This window comes from Citrus clementina, unplaced genomic scaffold (genome assembly GCF_000493195.1).
Source record: "Citrus clementina cultivar Clemenules unplaced genomic scaffold, Citrus_clementina_v1.0 scaffold_8, whole genome shotgun sequence".
In the NCBI taxonomy this organism is placed as follows: Eukaryota; Viridiplantae; Streptophyta; class Magnoliopsida; order Sapindales; family Rutaceae; genus Citrus; species Citrus x clementina.
In genome coordinates this window covers 23,302,953-23,325,116 of record NW_006262022.1, presented here as the reverse complement: position 1 = coordinate 23,325,116, position 22,164 = coordinate 23,302,953, and the positions used below count along the sequence as shown (strand labels likewise).

Sequence of the window (22,164 nt, the reverse complement as noted above, 5' to 3'; positions counted from 1 at the left end):
GTGGTAGTCATGGTAATGGCAAGGCCTGTTGATAGTCGTACATTGTCAGCTTAATGTAAGATTTGCCTATTTAATTTCACACAACCAAAGTGATACTTCTTGTTATGGTTGCAAGTTGCAATAGTGGCTGACCCATTAACCCTCACAAAGATGATTAGATCGTTGCTACAAATTGCTGAAGATCTAGTGATTAAGGGATTAAAAGTTTCAGGAAACAACAATTAAAAAACATATATGTTTTTCAGTAATCTTATCTAAAGACAATGTAAGAACTAATATAAAATTAATTATTAGGGCTAAGAGACCACGAATGGATCAAATATCACCAGATATAAAATATTTGATATATACTTTCAGTGTATACTGTCCATTTATAATTTAAATTAGATATATACAAGACAATAATTCGATGATTAAGTCACTATATTACACTAAGAACTTAATATTCAGGTAGCTGCTAAGTTACATTAACTGAAACTTATAGTTAACCTAAAATTAACAACCATCTCAAATTAGTTGTTGCTATCCGAGTAGCAACAACTTGGAATTACAAAAAAGACTATTTTTGTGTTGTTGTATGTTATAGTTATTGTAACAAAGTGAGACATTAACATCTATTTGTTTTTTTAATTCTCTTACTTTTATGTTTTACTTAATTTGAAGTGATACTTTTTCTTTAATTTTTTTAATTTATTTTTATTACTTTCCCTCCAATAGTTTCATAGTACTTTTTTATCTCATTAGCGGGGAGCTAATGAAATGGAAACATTTAAGGAAGTTTGATAGAAGAAACAAAGGTTTATGAATAATGATAAGGTTTATTGAAAAGTCTGAATGAATAAAATTAGAGTTTTAAATGCCTTTTATAACAAGTCTAAATATCGCGAATTTATCAAAATAGACAAATCTGAAATATAATACAATAATTAAATTCTCCTAATCAAAATAAGAAAAGGAAAATAAGCAGCACTCAAATCCAAGTTCTAAAAAAAAGATAACAATCCTACAAGAATCGAGAAAATTACAAAAGAATCTAAAAACTGAAAAATGACGAGGAAAGAAACGAAATTTTCAATTCGACCATGGGGCAGAACGACTTAGGCAGTTCTGGGTTTTGTTCCTCTCATTGCAAGTTTCAAACGATATATTATACGTCGAAAACAAACACATGTACCCCAAATTACGGCCTCCGGAAGGTACATTACTCGCGACATACAACACCTTACATCAAGAGCCCATATAAAAATTATTTTATATACTAAATATTTATAAATTTTATCACCAAAATATATTAGAAATGAATTCGCCTATATAACTTTAGCATCTTGATAGTGTAACCAATGTTTGCTTAATCTTTTAAATTAATAATGTTAAGGATCTTAAAATTTGTGTCTCAATCTGAGTTCCAGTTAATGTAGTATCCATCTATTAGATAAACAATAGTATAATAAGTAATTTTATATTCATTATCTAATAAATGAATAACACATAATATTAATATTTAAGCAGTTAAGCTAAAACTCAAATGTTGAGATCTCAAATATTATTCTTTTTAAATCTTGACCTCTAAAAGTTTGCTTCTCACCTAACTTTTAATTCCAACTCCCTCCCTCTCTAGATGCCAAATTTTAGCATAGAATTTCATCTTAGGTTGGCAGAAATCCCCGAATCCCAATCAAGATTCGTGATCCCGACCCGTTCAGACTGAGATTTGGGATAAAATTTTATTTTGATTTACTACTCGAGTTGGGATTCGAGATATTTAAAAATTTCGATCAAGATCTCAAATGGCCTAAATTTTGAGTTTCAAAAAATGTATGACAAGTCAGTTTAATAAATCACGTAAATATGATATATTGGTCATGTGTATGAAAAGTCATTTTTTAGCTAATATAGGACAAGTTAGTCATAAGTGCAAGGCATGTTGTTTGTGACACATTTTGCAACATATGACAAAAAAACTCATGTCATCGTAGATAATTCGAGATCTTAATTAGGATTCAAATCTCGATCGAGATGAGATAAAAACATATTTTTGTCTCAATTTACTATTTAGGGGAGAATTAAGATTGACAAATATTGTCCCGTCTTATCCCATTACAACCTTATTTCATCGCATCCACCAAAGAATCATTCTTTTAATAATCTTATTCTCTTTTTTTTTTTTTTTTTGCTTGAAAGGTTAATTGATCTTTTAACTCCAAGAGAGTAATGAGACATCGAGGAGAAAACACAGTAAAATTCGTTCTTTTCAAAAAGCGAAGCAGCAATCTCCCATTCATTAATTAACAGGAGAAATAAATAAATAAATAACCACAGAGGGAGCCTAGAGAGAAGCCTCAAAGAAAGAAGAATGGGCTGCATGGGTGGCCCTGCCCATTAAAGATTTAGCGACAAAGTGTACAGCCAACATCAATCTTTATCATCAGATGCTCACGGTCGGAAATTCCTTGTGCCACATCAGCAAATGTGGGTCCCATTTGTGAAAATCAAATCCTATGGAATATTTAGGGCCGATCTGGACGGTGGAAATAGCACGATACGCCGCCACCGCTGGCATCGTGCTTCGTTATCTCTGTATATATACATCGTCTGTTCGTTATATGCACTTGCTTTTCCATGACAAAGCATTTCCTTTATATCTATTTTGCACCATTTGGCAAAAGTATTATTAGAATTTTCTAGGGTTATACAGCTGTTTTTTCCCTTTTAATGACGTACATGGCATTCGACTTATTTATCTAATTGAGTATTAATAACACTAATTTTTTTGGTAACCATTAGATCAGCAATAGATTGACATATATCCAAGAACGTTTAGTTAGTTTATTTAAGATCAATGAGATTTTGACGGATTCAGTTACATCCATTATGTTTTCGTAAGAATACTAATGCAATTTGCAAAGGAGCAATTCAATATAAAAGTGATTTTTCCTTATTGTATAATCACGAGCTAATTTAAGAGTTTACCCATCATGTTTAATCAGTGGATAAAATATCTTGGTAGTAAACCCCTTCCTTTCTTCTCATATAGGTAAGATTTTGAGTCATCTCCTATGCGTCACATAGTAATTTTCTTTCAAATATTTAGAAGTAAATTCAATTTCTTTTAATTCCACATATTTGGATAGTTAAATTGACCCATCATAGAGCTAATCTACGAAATTTTCGTTAGATTTTTTATTATAAATATCAGTGGACTTGTAATGTAATTTAAATGAAAAAGAGAAGAAAAAAATCAATGAGAAGCAAATTTTTCTTTTAGACTGGAAATGTTTGAAACTAAATTATTATTATAGTTTAGAAACCAGATCAGATATGAGATGAAATTACTAAAGTGTCAAATATAAATAAGAGAATGAAAAATAAAAAGAAAATAAAAATAAAAATTGGTATTTACCAAAACACTTAACTGTGGAATTATCAAAGTCCAGTGGAGGCACATCGTCTCAAACATCTTCAAATGAGTTAAGTGCGTCAAGATAATTAATTATGTCATATAAAATAATTAAAATGACAGGAGTATGAAATATTCGAGCAATGAAGTGCAAATTCCTTCATAATTTAAAAATTAAAGCGTCTTACAAATATATCCAAGAAGATAATTAACATATATGAGATGTGGGTGAACATGTGCAATTTAACTTTCACAAATATGGAGCTATTAGTTTTAGCCTTTTTGGCTCAGTCAAGAACTATCTATGTCCCTTAATTAGTTTAATTAATCTGCATGCATGAAGCATCGTGCCACCGCCGGCTAATATATACATTATCCAGAACGTGGGAGGGTTTGATTTGTTTTATTTATTTAATTTTTTTGAAAGGAGGAGGTTTGATTTGTTTAATAGTGAAAGATTCTAAGAAATGAAGAGTTACGTTGGTGGAGCTGGAATCTAATTCCTTATCAACATTCTGACAGGGTACGTACGGCTTTTTGCTCATTTTCGTGTCAAAAGCCACCTCACATTTATGCAGAGATTTTAATTAGTTGGAAAGGTAGCAAAACTACAGCTTTAGCACATTGACTTGTCCCCTTCCTCTCCTGTCTCTCCACATTATACATGGATATATTGATAGGTGGGCAACATTTTATTGTTTTCTAAAACAAAAATAATGGATGACGATGACGACATGCAAACAGGTTAAGGCTGGTTGTACGTCCAGATAAAATGATGCATGAAAACAGTTCCTCATTTTCTATTACAGCCTTTGCAGATGTAAGCAGCTGGGTGCCTGGGTCAAGTGGGATCGATATTCGAGCTCGAGCTTGACATGGTTCCCACAACCGCAATCAGGCTTTTCAGCCTCAAAAGAGAAACTGTGTAACGAAACTTTAGTTCATAATTGCACATGCATCTGACAAAGGAATAAGATACTATACATCATCAGCTGCTTATAGCTTACAAGACATAGGCTCCAATAGGCCACAGGCACAGCATACCATTTTTCTACAAAATAATTCACGATTTTAATGAGTTCTGAACTTCAATAATTTGGGTGGTTGATGGAATATTACAAGGAATTTTGAGTTTGATTCATTTAATTAAAGTTCATTGCCAATTGTTATGCCATGGCCCAAGAATTCTAGACAACCAATATAGCCCATATCATGGGCCAATTTTAGGCCCTAATTCCTACCGAAGTCCAAAATTCAACTAACTCATTCTTGGCAATGATCGAGGAAAAATGTTTCCCTGTTACAGCTAGATAAGAAATTGCTTGCAAGGGCATTGTAAATTGCAGTTATGAAACAAGCAACAATATCAAATACAATCTAAAATTTAGAAAGGGAGATTGAAATTGAAATTGTTGAAGTTCAACAGTATAAAATACACACTTCCAGGATTAAAGATTGAAATAGATCATGTTGATTACTTAATTGTCGACTAAAACGTCTGAAGCAGAAAATAAAAAGCACAGTTGAACTCGTTTGAGCATCTTCATCAAGCAAGTTTGGACACTCAAAACTTATTACAGAATCATTGAATGTAGGATTGCAAAATCTAGAATGACAGAATGTGATCAACCAATCTTCCCAGAGCTTGATGTGAAGAACCTCCTTGCCTTAGACAAGCATCAACATTCTTCTTCAAGCAGGTAATCCTCTCTCTCATTTCCTGGCCCTCGGCTTCCACCATTAATCTTCTGATCGCTGTTTCAATTTCTTTCTTCTCCAGCTTCCCCTCTAAGTGCAACCCAACTCTCCAAACATGACTAACATATCTTGCATTCACCATCTGGTCGGCCAAACAAGGCTGGCAAATCATAGGGACTCCTTCGCATATACTCTCCAATGTCGAGTTCCAACCACTGTGTGTCAAAAACCCTCCAACAGCAGGATGAGCTAGCACCTGCTGTTGCGGAGCCCATTGCACTATATATCCCCTTCCATCTGCCATTTCCAAGTACCCCCTTGGCAATGCTTCAAGCCATTCTACTCCATCAACTAATCCTGGTCGAACCACCCATAGAAAAGGCACCCTGCTATTGGCTAGGCCCCATGCTATCTCCAAAAATTCGGTCTCATTAATAGCAGCAACACTACCAAAGCTTACATAAATTACTGACTTAGGTGCCTGTTTGTCTAACCAAGAAATGGAGCTTTGGTCCTGTGATAGTAAGCTACTTGAAGAAGCTGGGAAATACTTGTGAAATGGACCTATTGGGAACACTGGGATACCAAAATACTCCTCGGGTAATGTGCTCAGTGCAGCTTGTTCAAGCTCTTCAAATGTGTTCCATATCATTCCAGAAGAAGCCTTTATATTGTTAACTATGGCTGATACCAACGGATAATTATATTCCGGATAACGTGTTTCAAGTTTTGGAATGTCTTTGACTCTCAGCGGTGGGTACTCTATCACAGGTGACTCTGATTGGGGATCTGAACGGGGAAAAACAAATGAAATGAGATACATTCATTATAACATTAGGCCTACTCCGCTCCACTTAAGCGCTAATAAATAAATATATACACGTAAATAACATTGGGATTTATAGTTGTACGCCCTTCCGAGATTCACGAGATCTATTAAAATACAATAATTAGAGTAAACTTATTAGTTGCTACTTATCATTATTAACATTAAAAAACATATGAATCGTTGTATACCAACTGCAGCTTCATTTTACTAATTTTAGTTTATAAATAAAGAGTAATGCTAAGGTACATCAATATTCAAGTAAATTAAAAGTCTCAACAGATTAATACATTTTATTAAATTATGAAATAAATTATCAATAGATGAGTGACATTTGATATTAGAATTCAAATATTAAACACATCTTAATTTATTGAAATATAAAGGTCATGATTAAATTTAAAACCAGAGTTCTTGCACCATGTTTAGTAGTATGCAATTCTTCTTCTCCAATGACATATATCTAGAACATTAGTTGCACAATATTATTTCATCTAACGCTATCTGGCACATTCAATTCTCGAAGACAATACTATTGCACAACACCAAGTCGAAATTAATGAGCCTCTTCGATCTGCTGACGCACAGTGTTGACGGAGCAATCTTTAGGACTTTATAGGTTTTCATAAGATTGACCCGTTAAGTATATGAGTTTTTACTTTGACCTTCTCAAGTTTGTAATTTTTTTTTTTAATTTATGACCCTTGTGAGTGGTGAACCCACAATCTGACCTCCACCAATGAATGGTTGGAGGAGAACATTTAAAAAATTCATTTTTATCTACACCAATGCCGGCGAAAAGTTTAAGATATCGTTGTCTTAATATTATAAAAAGAAAAAAAAAAATCATACCACTGGAAATGAATTTTTGATTTTTTCTATCCACAAACAAATAAACTTGGACACCTATACAGAAATAACGAGGGGAGAGAGAGAGAGAGACAAAGAAAAATGTGGCGCTCACCTTGGATAGGGACATAACCCTTATCCCGTAGAAATGGATATGCAGCAATACAAAGATAGCCAGAGACACTATGAGTCTGTAAGATGATCGTCGGAAGCTTAAACTCATCAGCAACATGTGTGAACTGCCAAAGAAAATCTGTAATTAAGCAGGCGACAGAATCCTCCTGAGCATTATTGTTATTTGTATTTGACACCAACTTAGCCAAGCAATTCCGAAATGGCACCATGCACTTGGCATTTAGGGTTATAAGAATAGTTGTGCTATCCTCAGCGGAGGGATCAGTTAAGCCATCGGAGATTGAATGGAAATCAAAATGAGGGTAGTTACATGAGTTTGGGGAGTTGAATTTGGTGTGAATTATGGTAATTGAAAATCCTTTGCTATAGAGGATGCTCCCAAGCTGAAGCATCGGGTTTATGTGGCCTTGGAATGGCAGAGGGAAAAGTATCACTCGCCTTCCATTTCTTGGTGAAATACGGGATTCTTGCTTGGTCTCCATATGGTTATCTCCTGCTGCTGCTGCTGCTGCTTCTTGCTCTCTCAATTCTCAGTTCTCACTTTATATAGTTGTTTGTTCACATGCACCATGTGGAAAATTTTATGTGGTTAATCAATTATTTAAAACGATTGCGTTGCACAAATAATTAAAAAGATGTTCAGGATCCGATCCCACCTCATCAAGATACTGTCCACTCGAAAGTATCCCACCAGATAGACATATATATACGTGTGAGATCGTGCCGGAGGCCCAAATTTATTTAAAATTATATTGGATAAAAACTAGTTTAATCTATATATGTATCTCGCTAATCCTTTTATTTTTTAAAAATACTTTAAAATATTTCTGATATTAAATTATTGATATTTTTACTATTATTTTTCGTTCTTTTTAGTATGCTTTTATAATATTATGCTTTATTATACTGTTTCTTTTTTTGGACATCAATAAAAAAATTTAAATTATTAATTAAAATCTAAAAATAAAATAAAAATATATATCTATTAATTTTTATGAAACACTCTACTCATGAGCTAATATATTATTTTTTTATTAATAACTAAAAAATTAGTAATTATTTTTTTACAATATTTTTTTTGACGAATGTGAGCTTTCACAAAAATTAAAACATATTCTTTTTATTTTTATTTTAGTTTGAGTTAAATTAGTAATTTAATTTTTTCTTTTTATTAATAATTAATGACAAAAATATTTGGTGATATTTTTAAAAATATAAAAATTAAATGAGAACTAACTTTAAAATATAAGGAAAAAATGAGTTTTTACCTAAATTATAATATATATATATATATATATATATATATATATTGACATGAAAAAAATATAGAATTACGTGCATGCAGGCATGGTGTTAATAATTATTATTAATTTTGTTTTGTTATTACGGATTATTATAATTAACTAATAGTTGAAAATGACAGGAACGACACATGGGCAGCATATAGAGGTGTTCGCGGATTGGATTTTGCAGATTGGGCATCAATCCATATCCGATCCACGATTTTACGGATTATAAATTTTTAATCAAATTCAATTCACGGATTGGTAAAATTCAATCCAAATCCAATCCATACGTCTGCAGATCAAATGCGGATTTGACCAAATCCATATCCAATCCACTATTTTGTGGATTGGTCTGCAGGCCAAAAATTTTTAATTCTGTCATATTCACGAACTAACTAAATAAAAAAAATTAATATAAAAATGATTTTAGTGCCGATCAAATTCAAAATTAAATAAAATTTAAATAAATTAATTGTTTAAATAAAGGTAGAAAATACATTCAAAGTTTCAAAATATAGTACACTAAAAAGAAAAAAACTAATTTGTTTAGATCAATACATGAAAATTATTTGTTTAGGAAGTTATATTTGTTTATTTAATTATTTTTTATTTTATATTATTATCATGTAAGATATAATCTGGTGTTTTGTAACTATATTTTAATATATTTATTTATTAGTAAGTACTAATATCATATTTACAAGTTTAATTTTTATTAAATAATTTTTTATTTTTTATGAATTCGTGGATTTTTATGAATTTACATAAGTAAATTCATATGTAATCCACTAACTACGCATTTTTAAAATTTCAATCAAATTCATCAATCCACGAATTAAAATTTTAGGGATTGAATTTTTATGGATCAAATAAATTGAGTGGATCGGATTTAATTTTGAACATTATTAGCAACATATTTTATATTTATATTTATATTTTTTTTATGTTCTTGGTTTTGCTGCATTACAGAGTGCAGCACGCAAGCCACGATGCGCATGAAAATTAGACTTGTTGGTAGTATGGTGCTGACAGCTGACTGCTGACTGATGAGGAGGATAGCCCCTCTTTTTTGACATTAAATAAATATAAATGTAGCAATGCAGCAAATTTGGCAGGTTCGGGCAGCCTTTACTATCAGAGCAAAATATTTGACGATAGACGCAGCAATCAAATAATGTTCACATAAAAAATGTGCTAAAATAAAAGCTGTTTATGTACTTCACACAAACGTTGAACTTCGGCCCATCGTTAATTTTGCAAGCTTCTAGAATATCCCGAGTTAAAAATTATAAGGGCCAGCGGTATAAACATTGAGTAGTTGTGAGGTGTGGTAAAAACAGGAGTAATATTATGTGTGGTAGAAAAATGAGTTACGTAAAAAGTTGTTGTCAAAATTGTAGCTTAATGCGCGAAGCGGAGAATGAGAAGGAGCTATAACTTATAAGAAAGCTTCTTGTTAAATTATCATCTATTACTTGATTCGAAAAAAATGAAAAAGAGAAAAGAAAAAATAAACATTCTCTTCTATTTATAAAAAAGTTACTCGGAACTTAACCTAAATTCTCTTCACAACCAAATGCTTTCCACTCTAATCTTTATGGCCCACTAGCTTCCCCTGTTCCAACACAGACATAAGTCATTTAGGACATGTTTGGTTATAGTATTAAGGGGGTATTAAAATACTGTTCACATTAACTTAATACCAATATCATGTTTGACAAAATTTTACAAGGGATTAAGGGGTATGCTAATGCAGCAAACTGCCGCATTAGCTAAACCCGACTGGGAGTCGGGAAAAGCTGCCGCATTAGCTTTTGTGCTTTTGCATTTGCTACTTCTTTTTTTTTTTTTACTTTTGCTTTTTCTTTTTTTTAATAATAATAAATAATATAACTTTTTAATATAATCTAATATAATATAAAATTTTATTTTCTTTTATTTTTATATCATAATTATTAATATAAATTAATAATTTATTATTCATATTTTACTTTTTATTATATTAAAAATATTACTATATAATGTATTATTTAATTATATAATAATTAATATATCAAATTGATTAATAAGTATTTAAATAATATATAAAAATAAGAATATAACTTGATATTACATTATTTAAATATATTATAGTAATTAGTATATAAAAATTTAATATAACTAATAAAAATATTTTTATATGAATAAATTTAAATAATATTAATTTAAAATAAATGTTATGTTATCAATTATAAGGTTATAAGCTTCAATCTTTATGGAAAAATTATTTTTTTAATATTTATACTAAAAAATAATGTTAAATTTCTAAAATTTAAGACTTCTATATTTTGTATTTTTCTAGGTGCTAATAAATATTATTTTCTAAATATATAATTTAAGTTAATCACAAAAAAATTAATACAGTACAGTGTAGCACCAAACATTGTACAATATTATTATAATACAGTGCTAATGCAATACAACATAATACAATACACCAACATTAAAATAATACAATACAGCATAATATAATACAATGTGACAAACGCACCCTTAATGTAGTTACTGACAGCTGCAAGAGGCAAGGACTTCGGGCCAACGTCCAGACATCAAGACATGAAGACATCAAGATAAAATCTACAAATCAAGTCAAACAGACATCATAATTTGTGCATAATACAAGAAGTTTATGGTCCTGTTTCATGGAGATACTGTAGCTTTTAGGTATAACTGATATAAAAAAATATAATTATAAAATAAAAATTAATAATATTTGGTAAATATAATTTTTAAATAATGATTTTGATAAAATTAGTAAAAATATAATATATTTTTTATCGTATAAGTATAAAATCAAATTAACTTAATTTTCCAAACCACAACAGTTAGTGTTTACTAAATACTTTAATTATATAGCTTTTAAATTATAGTTGTCCAACTTTAATTCCAAACGGAGCCTATGGCGGGCTCTTTCATCTGTTGACAATTAATGGCCAAGGTCCTTAGTTTATGATCGACCAATTAAGTTATTAGAACAAGTTATATCCCTTGCCTTGGATGAGGATTTGGTCCCCATAATGATCTGAATATTGACACTAGAATAGTTGTTTTCTTTAACTATCGTACACACACCGTTTGGGGAAAGATATAAGCTTAATGATAGAATGACATGTGTTGATTTGATGTTTTATAACTATAAGAAATCACTTGGAGGTATTCGGCCTATATCATGTACACTTGATAATTAAGTTAGTACGTGGAGTACCCTATGTCAGAAGTAAAGTGTATAAAGAAATTATTCAGAATATTAGCTGCACAAAATATTCCCATCACCCAAAAGAGAATATTTGATTTGACAAAATCAAATAAGGAATATCTTGTTGAAAAATAAAGGACAACTGGCTGTCGCACTTGCAAAAAATAAAAGACGGTACACCAAGGATAGTAGTCATCCAGACAGCCTCTGCTGAGACATCCAAGACCACCATGCAGTATGCGCCAAATGTAAAAGAGATCAAATCAAGCAAATAACGTCTTACTTGTTCTTCAAGCATGCTTCCAATGCTCCAAGAGAATATAAAAGCCAAAGGAATGACCTATTCTTTAGGATTGACCAATAAAAATCCTTCAGGTAGCAGACGATCAGGGCACCCAAGACACTTTATATAAAGACACTCTTTTTATTTTTCTCATTCATAACATTCATAATAAATACACATACAAAAAAGGGTTGAGTCTTTCTTCAATCTTCAGCCACCATTGTTAAGGGTTGGCAACTCTTAATATTTAAAATATTGTCCAAAAACTAACTTGAGTGTTGGAATGTGGTTACTGGCCATCGCCAGCTCCACCTTTAACCTCTCTTCTCCATTTTGCAGGTTTAATATTGTCCATCAAGCAAACCCTCTCTCTAGATCTAGGTCTCCCAGAGCTCCCTCCTTCCTCCTTTCACTCTCGACCTTCATCCAAAGCCATCTCAAATAACACACCTTGGCTACTCGAGGTACCCATGTTTCCCTTAATACAAATTTGATTATATTTAATTATGTTTTTAGTTTCTTTTTCCTTCATACCAAAAGCTAGTTAAAATAACACATATCTTTTTTAGGTTAGACAGTTGTAACTTAAAAGTTACAATACTAAAATATTTTGTAAACACTAATTGCTGTAATTTGAAAGTTATATTTACGATTTTATTTCATAATATTAACTTTTGTTTTATCATTATAGACTTTTTTTTATATAGCAACTATAGATTAAAAGTTATAATACTTCAATTTTAAACACATTACACAAACGCAATAAACATCCTAAAAAATATACGTGTTATTTTAAACTAAATTTATTTGTTAAATTAATGTTCCAGAATACTTCCTTCCCTTATTAAGCCACTGTAGGTTGTGATTAATGCTTCCCCAAGGCTTTCTTTTTTTGTTGGTCTGCATCAAAGTTAATAGAAAACATAAAGTCTAATATCCAATGGATATAAGAAGGACATAATCCCTTAATAGATGAAATTTTTTATACAGGAGAGAAGATGCAAAAATTGCACATCAAATTTAAATCACCTCTCAATCCATTCCCGCGCTCAAAAGTTCCTTTTGCCTAACACACTTCTCGCTATTCATCTGGTTAAGAGACAAGCAGTTGAGAAATGCTATCATCTCTTTCATGCAAGGTTTAGCAATATTGCCGAAATTTCTTGGGGTTTATGTGCAGAGTACCTGCTTTCCAATCCATGGATTTATGATTCGAACTGCACATGTGAAAACAGAGTATTGCTAACCACCCTTTTGATGAGATGAAACTCAAACCATTCTAAGGTTAAGAAATGTAAGCAATGTTAAAATCAAGATACATTCTTAGTTTTCCTACATATTCGACATTACACGTGCATTTCAGTCTAAAGTACATCAGAGAGGATTCCTTATGTAAGAAAAATTAAGTTCATGGAGATTGATTCAAATCCCTTCAGCAAATATGTATAAACTCTATTAGGGACATTACATAGTCGTATTAACTTTTATTATTTTGATCGAGCTTAGAGTCTAGGATAACAAATTAATTTTAAAGGTTGTATATATGCTTTTAGAAGCACCACAACAACACTTCTTCCAATCATGGATTCTCTCGGTGATTTACTTTCCGTACAACTCATTCAAAGCACAAAATAAATCATTTTGACACCCAAAACCTAGACTTATTTCTTTCGCATTGTTCCATTGCTGCTTGACTAACAGGAGTAAATCAACAGATGGACCATTGGTCCAACCCAAGTACATAGAAATGCACAAAATTTGAAAAATATACACACAGTCACACACATTCCTTTTCCAGTTTTAAAATATAAAAAAGATACCAGAGCAAGTTACAGCGCCGAAGCCTTCAATTGTAGAGATATGGCGAGGTAACGACCGGTCCAGTGTTATTTGTAATTTACTTTTGAAGCTGTTAGGGCTTTGCTGTTGAGCTCTTCACTTCAACTTCCGATCCTGATTCTTCCGCATAGTTGGATGCGGTTCGAGGCTCTGTTGGGCTGAGTTTGATTGTAGAATAAAGGCGCCCAATAGATCTTTTCAAATTTTATGGGCCTAACCAACCCAATTATATTTTTTTGAAAAAAAAAGTTAAAATTTTAATATAACGGACCATTATCTAATAAGAAATTTTTTACTTTATTAAAGTACGAGATAAATAAAAAAAATAAAAAAATACACACTTTAATATAGTGTATTTTGTTTTATAATAAATTATACATGCTTTTCTTATCTTTTAATTATATTTCCTATTCTAATAAAACAGTAATATTTTGTTGGAACATTATTCTTAGCATGATTTTCATATATTTTATAAATGCAACAAACAAGAGCTGCATAGTCATAACTCAATTATTAATTATTGTCATGTAATCTCATGCTCTTCAAGGACTTCACTTTGCTTATGATCACCTCCATGATTGAAGTTTACAAGTAATTTTGTTCCATCCGTCTAAGAGTACTCATGAACTCTCACCCCTTGGAACTTCCTTTATTTGTTCAAAATCATTTTTGATTGAAATAATTTAATCATAATGTAATCATACAAAGTAAAGAGATGGCTTGAGTTGTTGTATTGTTTATTTTACTGAAATTATAATTAAGTATGTTTCACCTTTAAAAAAAAGGAAAAAAAAGAAAGAAAGAAATTATGAATCGGTTTCTAGAACTTATTACATAATCAATCAAGATATATGATTGACAAAATTAAAATGACAGTATGTGATCGATCAATCTCTCAAGAGATTGATATGAAGAACCACCTGGCTTTAGACAAAGATTCGCTTTCTCCTTCGAATACAGAATCCTCTCCCTCATTTCCTGGCCCTCAGTTTCGATCATTACTCTTCTGACTGCTATTTCAATCTCCCTTCTTTCCACCTTCCCGTCTAAGTGCAAACCAAGTCTCCAAACATGGCTAATATATCTTGCATTAACCATTTGGTCACCGAAATAAGGCTGGCAAATCATAGGAACTCCTTCACATATGCTTTCCAATGTTGAGTTCCAACCACCGTGTGTCAAAAACCCTCCAACTGCAGGATGAGCTAACACTTCTTGTTGAGGAGCCCATTTCACTATGTGCCCCCTTCCATCTAACATTTCCACAAACCCTTTTGGTAACAGTTCAAGCCATTCTGCTTCACGGACTAATCCTGGCCGGACCACCCAAAGAAAGGGCACCCTACTATTGGCTAGTCCCCAAGCTATCTCCAAAAATTCGGTCTCGTCAATATTAACAACACTACCAAAGCTTACATAAATTACTGATTTAGGTGCGTGTTTGTCCAACCAGGAAATGCAACTTTCATCCTGTGATAGCAAGCTACTTGAAGAAGCTGGAAAGTACTTGTGAAATGGACCTATTGGGAACACTTTGAAAAGTACTGGTGGTGTATTGTGGTCAGCTCAACTTGTTCAAGTTCTCGATAGGAGTTCCATATTATTCCCGAAGAGGCCTTTATCAGACTAACCATGGCTGATATCACTTTATCAACATTTTTAGGATCTCCTGTTTCAAAAATTGGAATGTCTTTGACTCTCAGTGGTGGACACTCTATTATTGGTGCTTCTAACTGGGAATCTAAGAGAAACACAAATTAAACTTAAATGAGTGCTTACGAATCAAAAGAATATTAATTCATTGATGCATATAGCAGCTTTATCGTGGTAGATGGACTAGAAACTAAATTCAAATGCCAAAATTTTTATTTCATATCCGAAATCATAAACTAAGCTAATTGGCAAAAACAAACAAACAAACAAACGAATTATATCTCACCTTGTATAGGAAGGTAACATTTTTCCCGTAGAATTGGATAGGCAGCAAAAGCAAGATAGGCAGACACGCTATTAGTCTGTAAAATGATTGTGGGAAGCTTGAAGTCATTAGCAACAGCATGTACGAAGTACCATAGAGGATCTGTGATTATGCAGGCAAAAGAATCCTCTTGAACGTTTGAGATTGATGTCAACTTAACCAAGCAGTCCCAGAATGGCACGACGCATTTCGCATTAAGGGCTATAAGAATAGCTACGATATCCTCAGTGGAGGCTTCAGTTTCTGACAAGCTAGCAGAGATGGAATGGAATTCAAAATGAGGGTAGTTACATGCGTTTAGAGGGTTGAGGTTGGTGTGAATTATGGTGATTGAAAATCCTTTGCTATACAGAACACTTGCGATCTGAAGCATTGGATTTATGTGGCCTTGGTATGGCAGAGGGAAAAGTATAACTCGCTTTCCATTTCTTGGTAGTCTACAGGATTCTTGCTTGGTCTCCATATAGTCGGTCTCCTGGTGCTTGCCTTCTCAATTCTTACTCTAAATATGCCTGCATCATGTAGAAAATCAATTTATTGCACAAATATTTAAGAAGAGAGTGATGCTCAATCAAATTCTGTGCACATATAAAACAATTAAGCCAACTGGCCATATTTTGTTTGTTTGTTTGCTTGCATAATTGCATGCATCATGTAGAAATTGATTTTATGGCACTAGTATTTAAGAAGATTCCAGTAATCGATAATCAAATCCCGTGCACATGTAACACTATAAAGCTGGCGGACAGAGCAAAGCAATTCCGCTTGTCGACTTCCTATCCTGTCTCTACACAGTACACTGATGGGGCGGCGTGGGAATTATATTAATGTTTTTTTCTGCATGATACTGAAGTTGATTGTAGGTCCAAAATGATCGATGCATGAAAATATGTAAGCTGGGTCAAGTGGGATAGAACTCTACACCGTGGGTGGAACCTGGAAATTTTGGCTGCAGGGGTCGTGGTTCAAAGGATGAAAAATATGTTAATTTGTTCATCTTTCAATAAGCTTACTCGTATTACACGAATGTATTTAATCATATAATATTTAAATATATATTGAAAGGAGCAAACGAGCAAGAAAAAAAAAATTCTTAAACTTCAGTTCAATATCCTTTCAAGAAATAAAAATTACACCTTATTGACTTTGGAAATGATAAAATAAAATATTAGTTGCAAGTGTAACTTAGCCGGTCATAAAAGCACACTTTTCACACTATCACTTGAGTTTAAGTTCATCTGATGAGATTTCTCATTCCTACTCAAATAAAAAATTTGGGACTCAAATTTTTTGAACATGCCTCTTTCCTGGATCCACACTACTTCCTTCCACTGTTAAGCCTCTGCAGGTGGTAATTAATGCTTCCCTAAGGCTTTCTCTTTTTGTTGGTCTGCAACAAACTAAGGTTGTAAAACAACCTTTAGTTCTTTATCCAATAGATAGCAAGAGAACTAAATTCTTTAAATAGATGAGTTAAATCACCAGTCCATCCATGCAGGCGCTCAAAAGATCCTTTTGCCTAACACAATTCTCACTATTCATCTGGTTAAGGGACAAGCAGTTGAGAAATGTTATCATCTCCTCCATGCAAGGTTTAGCAATATTGCCAAATTTCTTGGGGTTTATGTACAGAGTAACAGCTTTCCGACCCATGATTTTATACCTGAGACTGCACAAGTGAAGGCCAAGTACCGTCATCCCAAAATGCTCTTTGGTTAAGAAAATATAAAGATAAGGTGACAGCATCACAGGCAGTGGGAAAATTTAAGGAGCATTCTTAAATTTTCCCACATTCAACATTATAAACATATTCCTGTTTAAAGAACATAAGAGGATGCTGAATTTTGTTGATCGTTTCTGTATTTATAACTACTTTCACCAAATGTCAAGAACTACTATTTACGATCTAAAGCTCAGACGAAGTTGATGCCCAATAATTCCTCATATAAGGAAACCTGAAAGACACGGATAAGTTCATTGAGACCGAATTCAGTCACTCCAGCAAATACGCGTCACCTCTATGACATACACATCATATAGCCAATGAACAAAATTCAGCAATTAATGTCTAGGAACTGCTTTGAAAGTTGTAAATATGCTTGTATGAATCCCACAGCCACAGAGACACAACTTCAAATGATTTTCTCTTTTAACTTCCCAAAAATTATTTCTGTCAGTGGTTTTCTTCATTTCTTCTTTAGGTTTCACCTTGCACATTTCAAAGCTATTTATTTTTCATTATGATTTTTCTAGTTTCATGGGCCTAGTTGGCCCAATTAGACTACCCTTGCATGGTAGGCATGCAAAATATAAAAATAACTGCGTTATGGTTGTCGTGCATTCATCATAGCCAATACTCATTAGTCATTAAGGACTTCGCCTTATTTGAAAACTAAGAAATAGAGCGCGGCTTTAAAAATATTAAATTAAAAATTAAAAATTTGATGAAATTCAAATTTCTTAAGAAATCATTCTGATCTCTTCTCAAAAGGAATATTAAACAAATTAATTTTGTATGTTTATTGCAATAATAATAACGATCGCACATAATAATAATAATAATAATAATAATAATTGGCACCTGACGACGCTGAGGCTCATGAGCATTCCACAAAATATAAGTTTCAATTGCATCGAGCCCTCCATCCTTTGCCTTCTGTATAAGATCTGGCCACATCTGCACAAATATAACGCATATAGAAATAAATCATATCAAATTTTACATATTTTAAGAATAACAATGCTGTTGGATCCAAAAATATTGCCCATAATTTTTCCTAAACATGACAGCGCACCGTTTTGAATGTGGGATCATGTTTGGCTTGTTAGGAAAAAAAATTAAGATAATATTTTCGCAGCAAAGTAGCTTTTTTTTGGATTAAAAGAAGAAGAAAATGTGAAAGTGCAAGTGATTTGAGAAATTGTAAATTAATTATTTGCATACAGTACTTGTGGACTGCCACGAAAATATAATGAATTGCACCAGAGAAGATAACTCGTCGTTCTCCATTAATTATAATGGTAGTTGCATCATAATCGACTTGTGTGTTGCTGATGATGACAAGCAAATGAAACTTAAATTTAGAATAAGAAGAATTAGGCCATAGTGACATTGTTGAGGGAAGATGAAAGAACCTCTCTTCCTATGTTAATTAATTAATGTATTTTAATCCACTAAAGTTTAATTGCTAGCATAATAAAATTTGAAGAAGCCAAAAGACACTAAATAAAATATTGCATAATTAAATATGAGATTATGACATTAAAATTAGGCCCTTATGACATTGTTGAAGGAAGATGAAAGAGCCTCTCTTCCTATGTTAATTAATTGATGTATTTTAAGCTACTAAAGTTTAATTGCTAGCATAATAAAATAAATGAATGTTTCAAAAGATTTATAATTAATTATTATTCATGGTTACATATTGTTGGATTTCAATAGAAAGAGGAAGAGACATTAAAATTATTAAAATTAAACTTAGGCTCTAGTGGCATTATTGAGGGAAGATGAAAGAACCCCTCTTCCTATGTCAATTAATTGATGTATTTTAAGCAACTAAAGTTTAATTGCTAGCATAATAAAATAAATGAATATTTCAAAAGACTTATAATTAATTGTTATTAATGATTATATATTGTTGGATTTAAATAGAAAGAGGAAGAAATAATGATGCCACAAATCTTAAATATTTAATGTTTATAGAGTTTAAAGAAGCCAAAAGGCACTAAACAAAAGATTGAATAATTAAATATGGGATTATGACATTAAAATTGGGCTCTAATGGCATTGTTGAGGGAAGATGAAGGAACTTTCATTCCTATATTAATTAATAGATGTATTTTAAGCCACTAAAATTTAATTGTTGTCATAATAAAATAAATAAATGTTTCAAGACTTATAATTAATTATTATTAATGGTTACATATTGTTGAATTTAAATAGAAAGAGGAAAACACATGTAATCATTTATAATCTAATAATTATTTTCTATTTTTAATATTTTGTAATGTAATTATTTTTTAATTTCAACCAATTTATTAGATAATAGAGAATATGGGAATATTAGAAATGATGGTGCCACATCAACTCTTGTAGTCCCAACTTTATATATATATATATATATATATATATATAGATAGATTAATTGATGTATTTTAAGGCACTAAAGTTTAATTGCTAGCATAATAAAATTTGAAGAAGTCAAAAGGCACTCAACAATAAGTTGCATAATTAAATATGAGATTATGGTATTAAAATTAGGCCCTAGCGGCATTATTGAGGGAAGATGAAAGAACCTCTCTTCCTATATTAATTAATTCATGTATTTTAAGCCACTAAAGTTTAATTGCTAGCATAATAAAATAAATGAATGTTTCAAAAGACTTATAATTAATTATTATTAATGGTTACATATTGTTGGATTTAAATAGAAAGAGGAAGAAATATGTACAAAGAATATCCACCAATATTTTAGATATTTTAGATAATAGAGAATATAAAAAGATGAGGTTGAGGGAAGGTGAAATAACCTCTCTTCCTATGTTAATTAGGTGATGTATTTTAAGGCACTAAAGTTTAATTGATAGCATAATAAATTTTGAAGAAGGCAAAAGACACTCAACAAAAGGTTGCATAATTAAATGTGGGATTATGTCATTAAAATTAGGCTTTAGTGGCATTGTTGAGGGAAAATGAAAGAACCTATCTTCCTATGTTAATTAATTCATGTATTTTAAGCCACTAAAGTTTAATTGCTAGCATAATAAAATAAATGAATGTTTCAAAAGACTTATAATTAATTATTATTAATGATTATATATTGTTGAATTTAAATAGAAAGAGAAAAAAAGGATGAAGAATATTCACCAATATTTTAGATATTTTAGATAATAGAAAATATAAAAAGATGAGGAATGATATATATTAATAAAGTTACTATTTATTAAATGAGTTAAATACAATCAAATTAATTATGAAAAGATGAAAAGCCAAATCTAAAAAAAAATTCTCTATTTATTAAATAATAGAGAATATACAAAGAAGCAAAATGGTGATGCCACATCACCTCCTCAAGTCATAACTTTATATATATATAGATATATTACACATGTTTCTTTTTTCCGTCAATTTTATACAATTTTATACCGAGAGAGTATGTTTGGGATTGTTTTAGAAGGTTAAATAATCACTTATTTGATCATGTAATATTTAAAAAGTATTTGGTAAATAATTTTAAAATAAATTATTTGAAAATCTTATTATCAGATAATCTTTTTTTTTATACTAACTTCTAAAAGCCTATGAAAGTAGCTTCTAAAAATTTAATTTTTTAAGAATCCAATTTTATGATGCTTCATACCTAAATATCCTTACTTTAATTATGTATTTTCAAAATTATTCTAAAACTCAAAATAATATAACTAATTATTATTTTTATTACTAATAATTTTCAAATTTAATAGAACAAAATAAAAAAAAATAAAAGAACTGCCAGTGACGTTTCCGGCGCCGTCGCGGCGTTTGCAAACAAACTTCTTAGGCAACATCGCTAATACTATTAGATTGATGTGCACCACCATGAATATTAAACAGATCGGCAACATCTGACCATGAATATGGCGGTCTTGAAACCAAAAGCAGCGGCTAACGGTGGCCATGAACTTAGAGTGGCGTGTTCTCCGCCATCACCCCTCTGATGCAGGAGAAATTTCCACCGTTGAGTTGAGTAGAGTATGAAATTTGTGATCGATGGTGCCTACTTAATCAATTTGTAGTATATATTTTGAAAGTCGGCGACGGCACTGACGCCGGCAACAGAACCTCTAACATTTTTTGATATTTTATATAAATATTTATTGGTAGAATTATTTTATTTTATAGAAAGACAAGTTTATATATATTTTAAATAAGCAATTGATAAATACATTTAAAATTTTAATTAAAACTAAAGATTCTATATCCTGTTACAATATAACAAAATTTGTACATTTTGGTAATTGTACATAAACACTCTAATTTTAATATTTTGATTTACCAAATACATTTAACAAGTCATTTTAAAAGTAATTGTACATTTGTATTATAATCTAAATTTATCAAACACGTTTAAAATTATTTACAAACCTGATTATTTAAAAATCTAATGTAAAAGTGATTGCTTGAGAATCTAAAGCAATCTCAAAACTACCCCAAGTACTCATGAACTCTCATTCCTTGAATTTTTTTTTATTTGTTCAATTATTTTTTATTTAAATTATTCAATCATAGATATCTAAAAAGGGGTCTAATTATGTTAGAACCGCTCAAAGGTAGAACACATTTTCATAACCACACGATCAAAGTTATAATAAGTCTTTGCGTGTGTGACTGAGATTCGTACTCCACCATAGATTAAATTCAACATAGTCATAACCTATCTAAAATAATAAGTTTGCTTGGTACGGCGCCTCGTACTCTCCATTAAAATTCTCTAGTTTATGTTACACCCAAAATTTTCGTTACTAACACATTATTGTTATTATTTTTTATAACTTCAGTTTTTCAATCAATCACATAATATATTATAGATTAGAAGACAAAACACACTCTCGATGAAGTTAACAATAAAAAAACTTCAAAAATTTGAAATCTTTTACCG

At 31.2% G+C, this 22,164-nt stretch overlaps 1 protein-coding gene and 2 pseudogenes across 1 annotated transcript; all 3 read right to left on the bottom strand.

Annotated features, from left to right (window-relative positions):
- Positions 1-4,845: 4,845 nt before the first annotated feature.
- On the bottom strand, positions 4,846-7,481 carry LOC18035314 (UDP-glycosyltransferase 76B1). The gene is made up of 2 exons (XM_006424741.2): positions 6,886-7,481; positions 4,846-5,884 (listed from the first exon to the last, which is right to left on the bottom strand). Exons 1-2 carry the CDS (start codon positions 7,385-7,387, stop codon positions 5,004-5,006), a joined length of 1,383 nt encoding a protein of 460 aa, XP_006424804.1. The 5' UTR covers positions 7,388-7,481; the 3' UTR covers positions 4,846-5,003.
- Positions 7,482-14,412: 6,931 nt separating this feature from the next.
- Positions 14,413-15,989, bottom strand: LOC18035477 (annotated as a pseudogene).
- An 855-nt stretch (positions 15,990-16,844) lies between these two features.
- LOC112095807 lies at positions 16,845-17,179 on the bottom strand (annotated as a pseudogene).
- Positions 17,180-22,164: the final 4,985 nt, after the last annotated feature.

What these genes read in the sequence shown, in the direction of transcription:
- LOC18035314 (XM_006424741.2), bottom strand. Translation starts at nt 7,387, where the DNA reads ATGGAGACCAAGCAAGAATCCCGTATTTCACCAAGAAATGGAAGGCGA. An exon ending in GGGTTATGTCCCTATCCAAG is followed by an intron (nt 5,885 to 6,885) that starts GTGAGCGCCACA and finishes TTCCCCGTTCAG; the next exon opens with ATCCCCAATCAGAGTCACCT.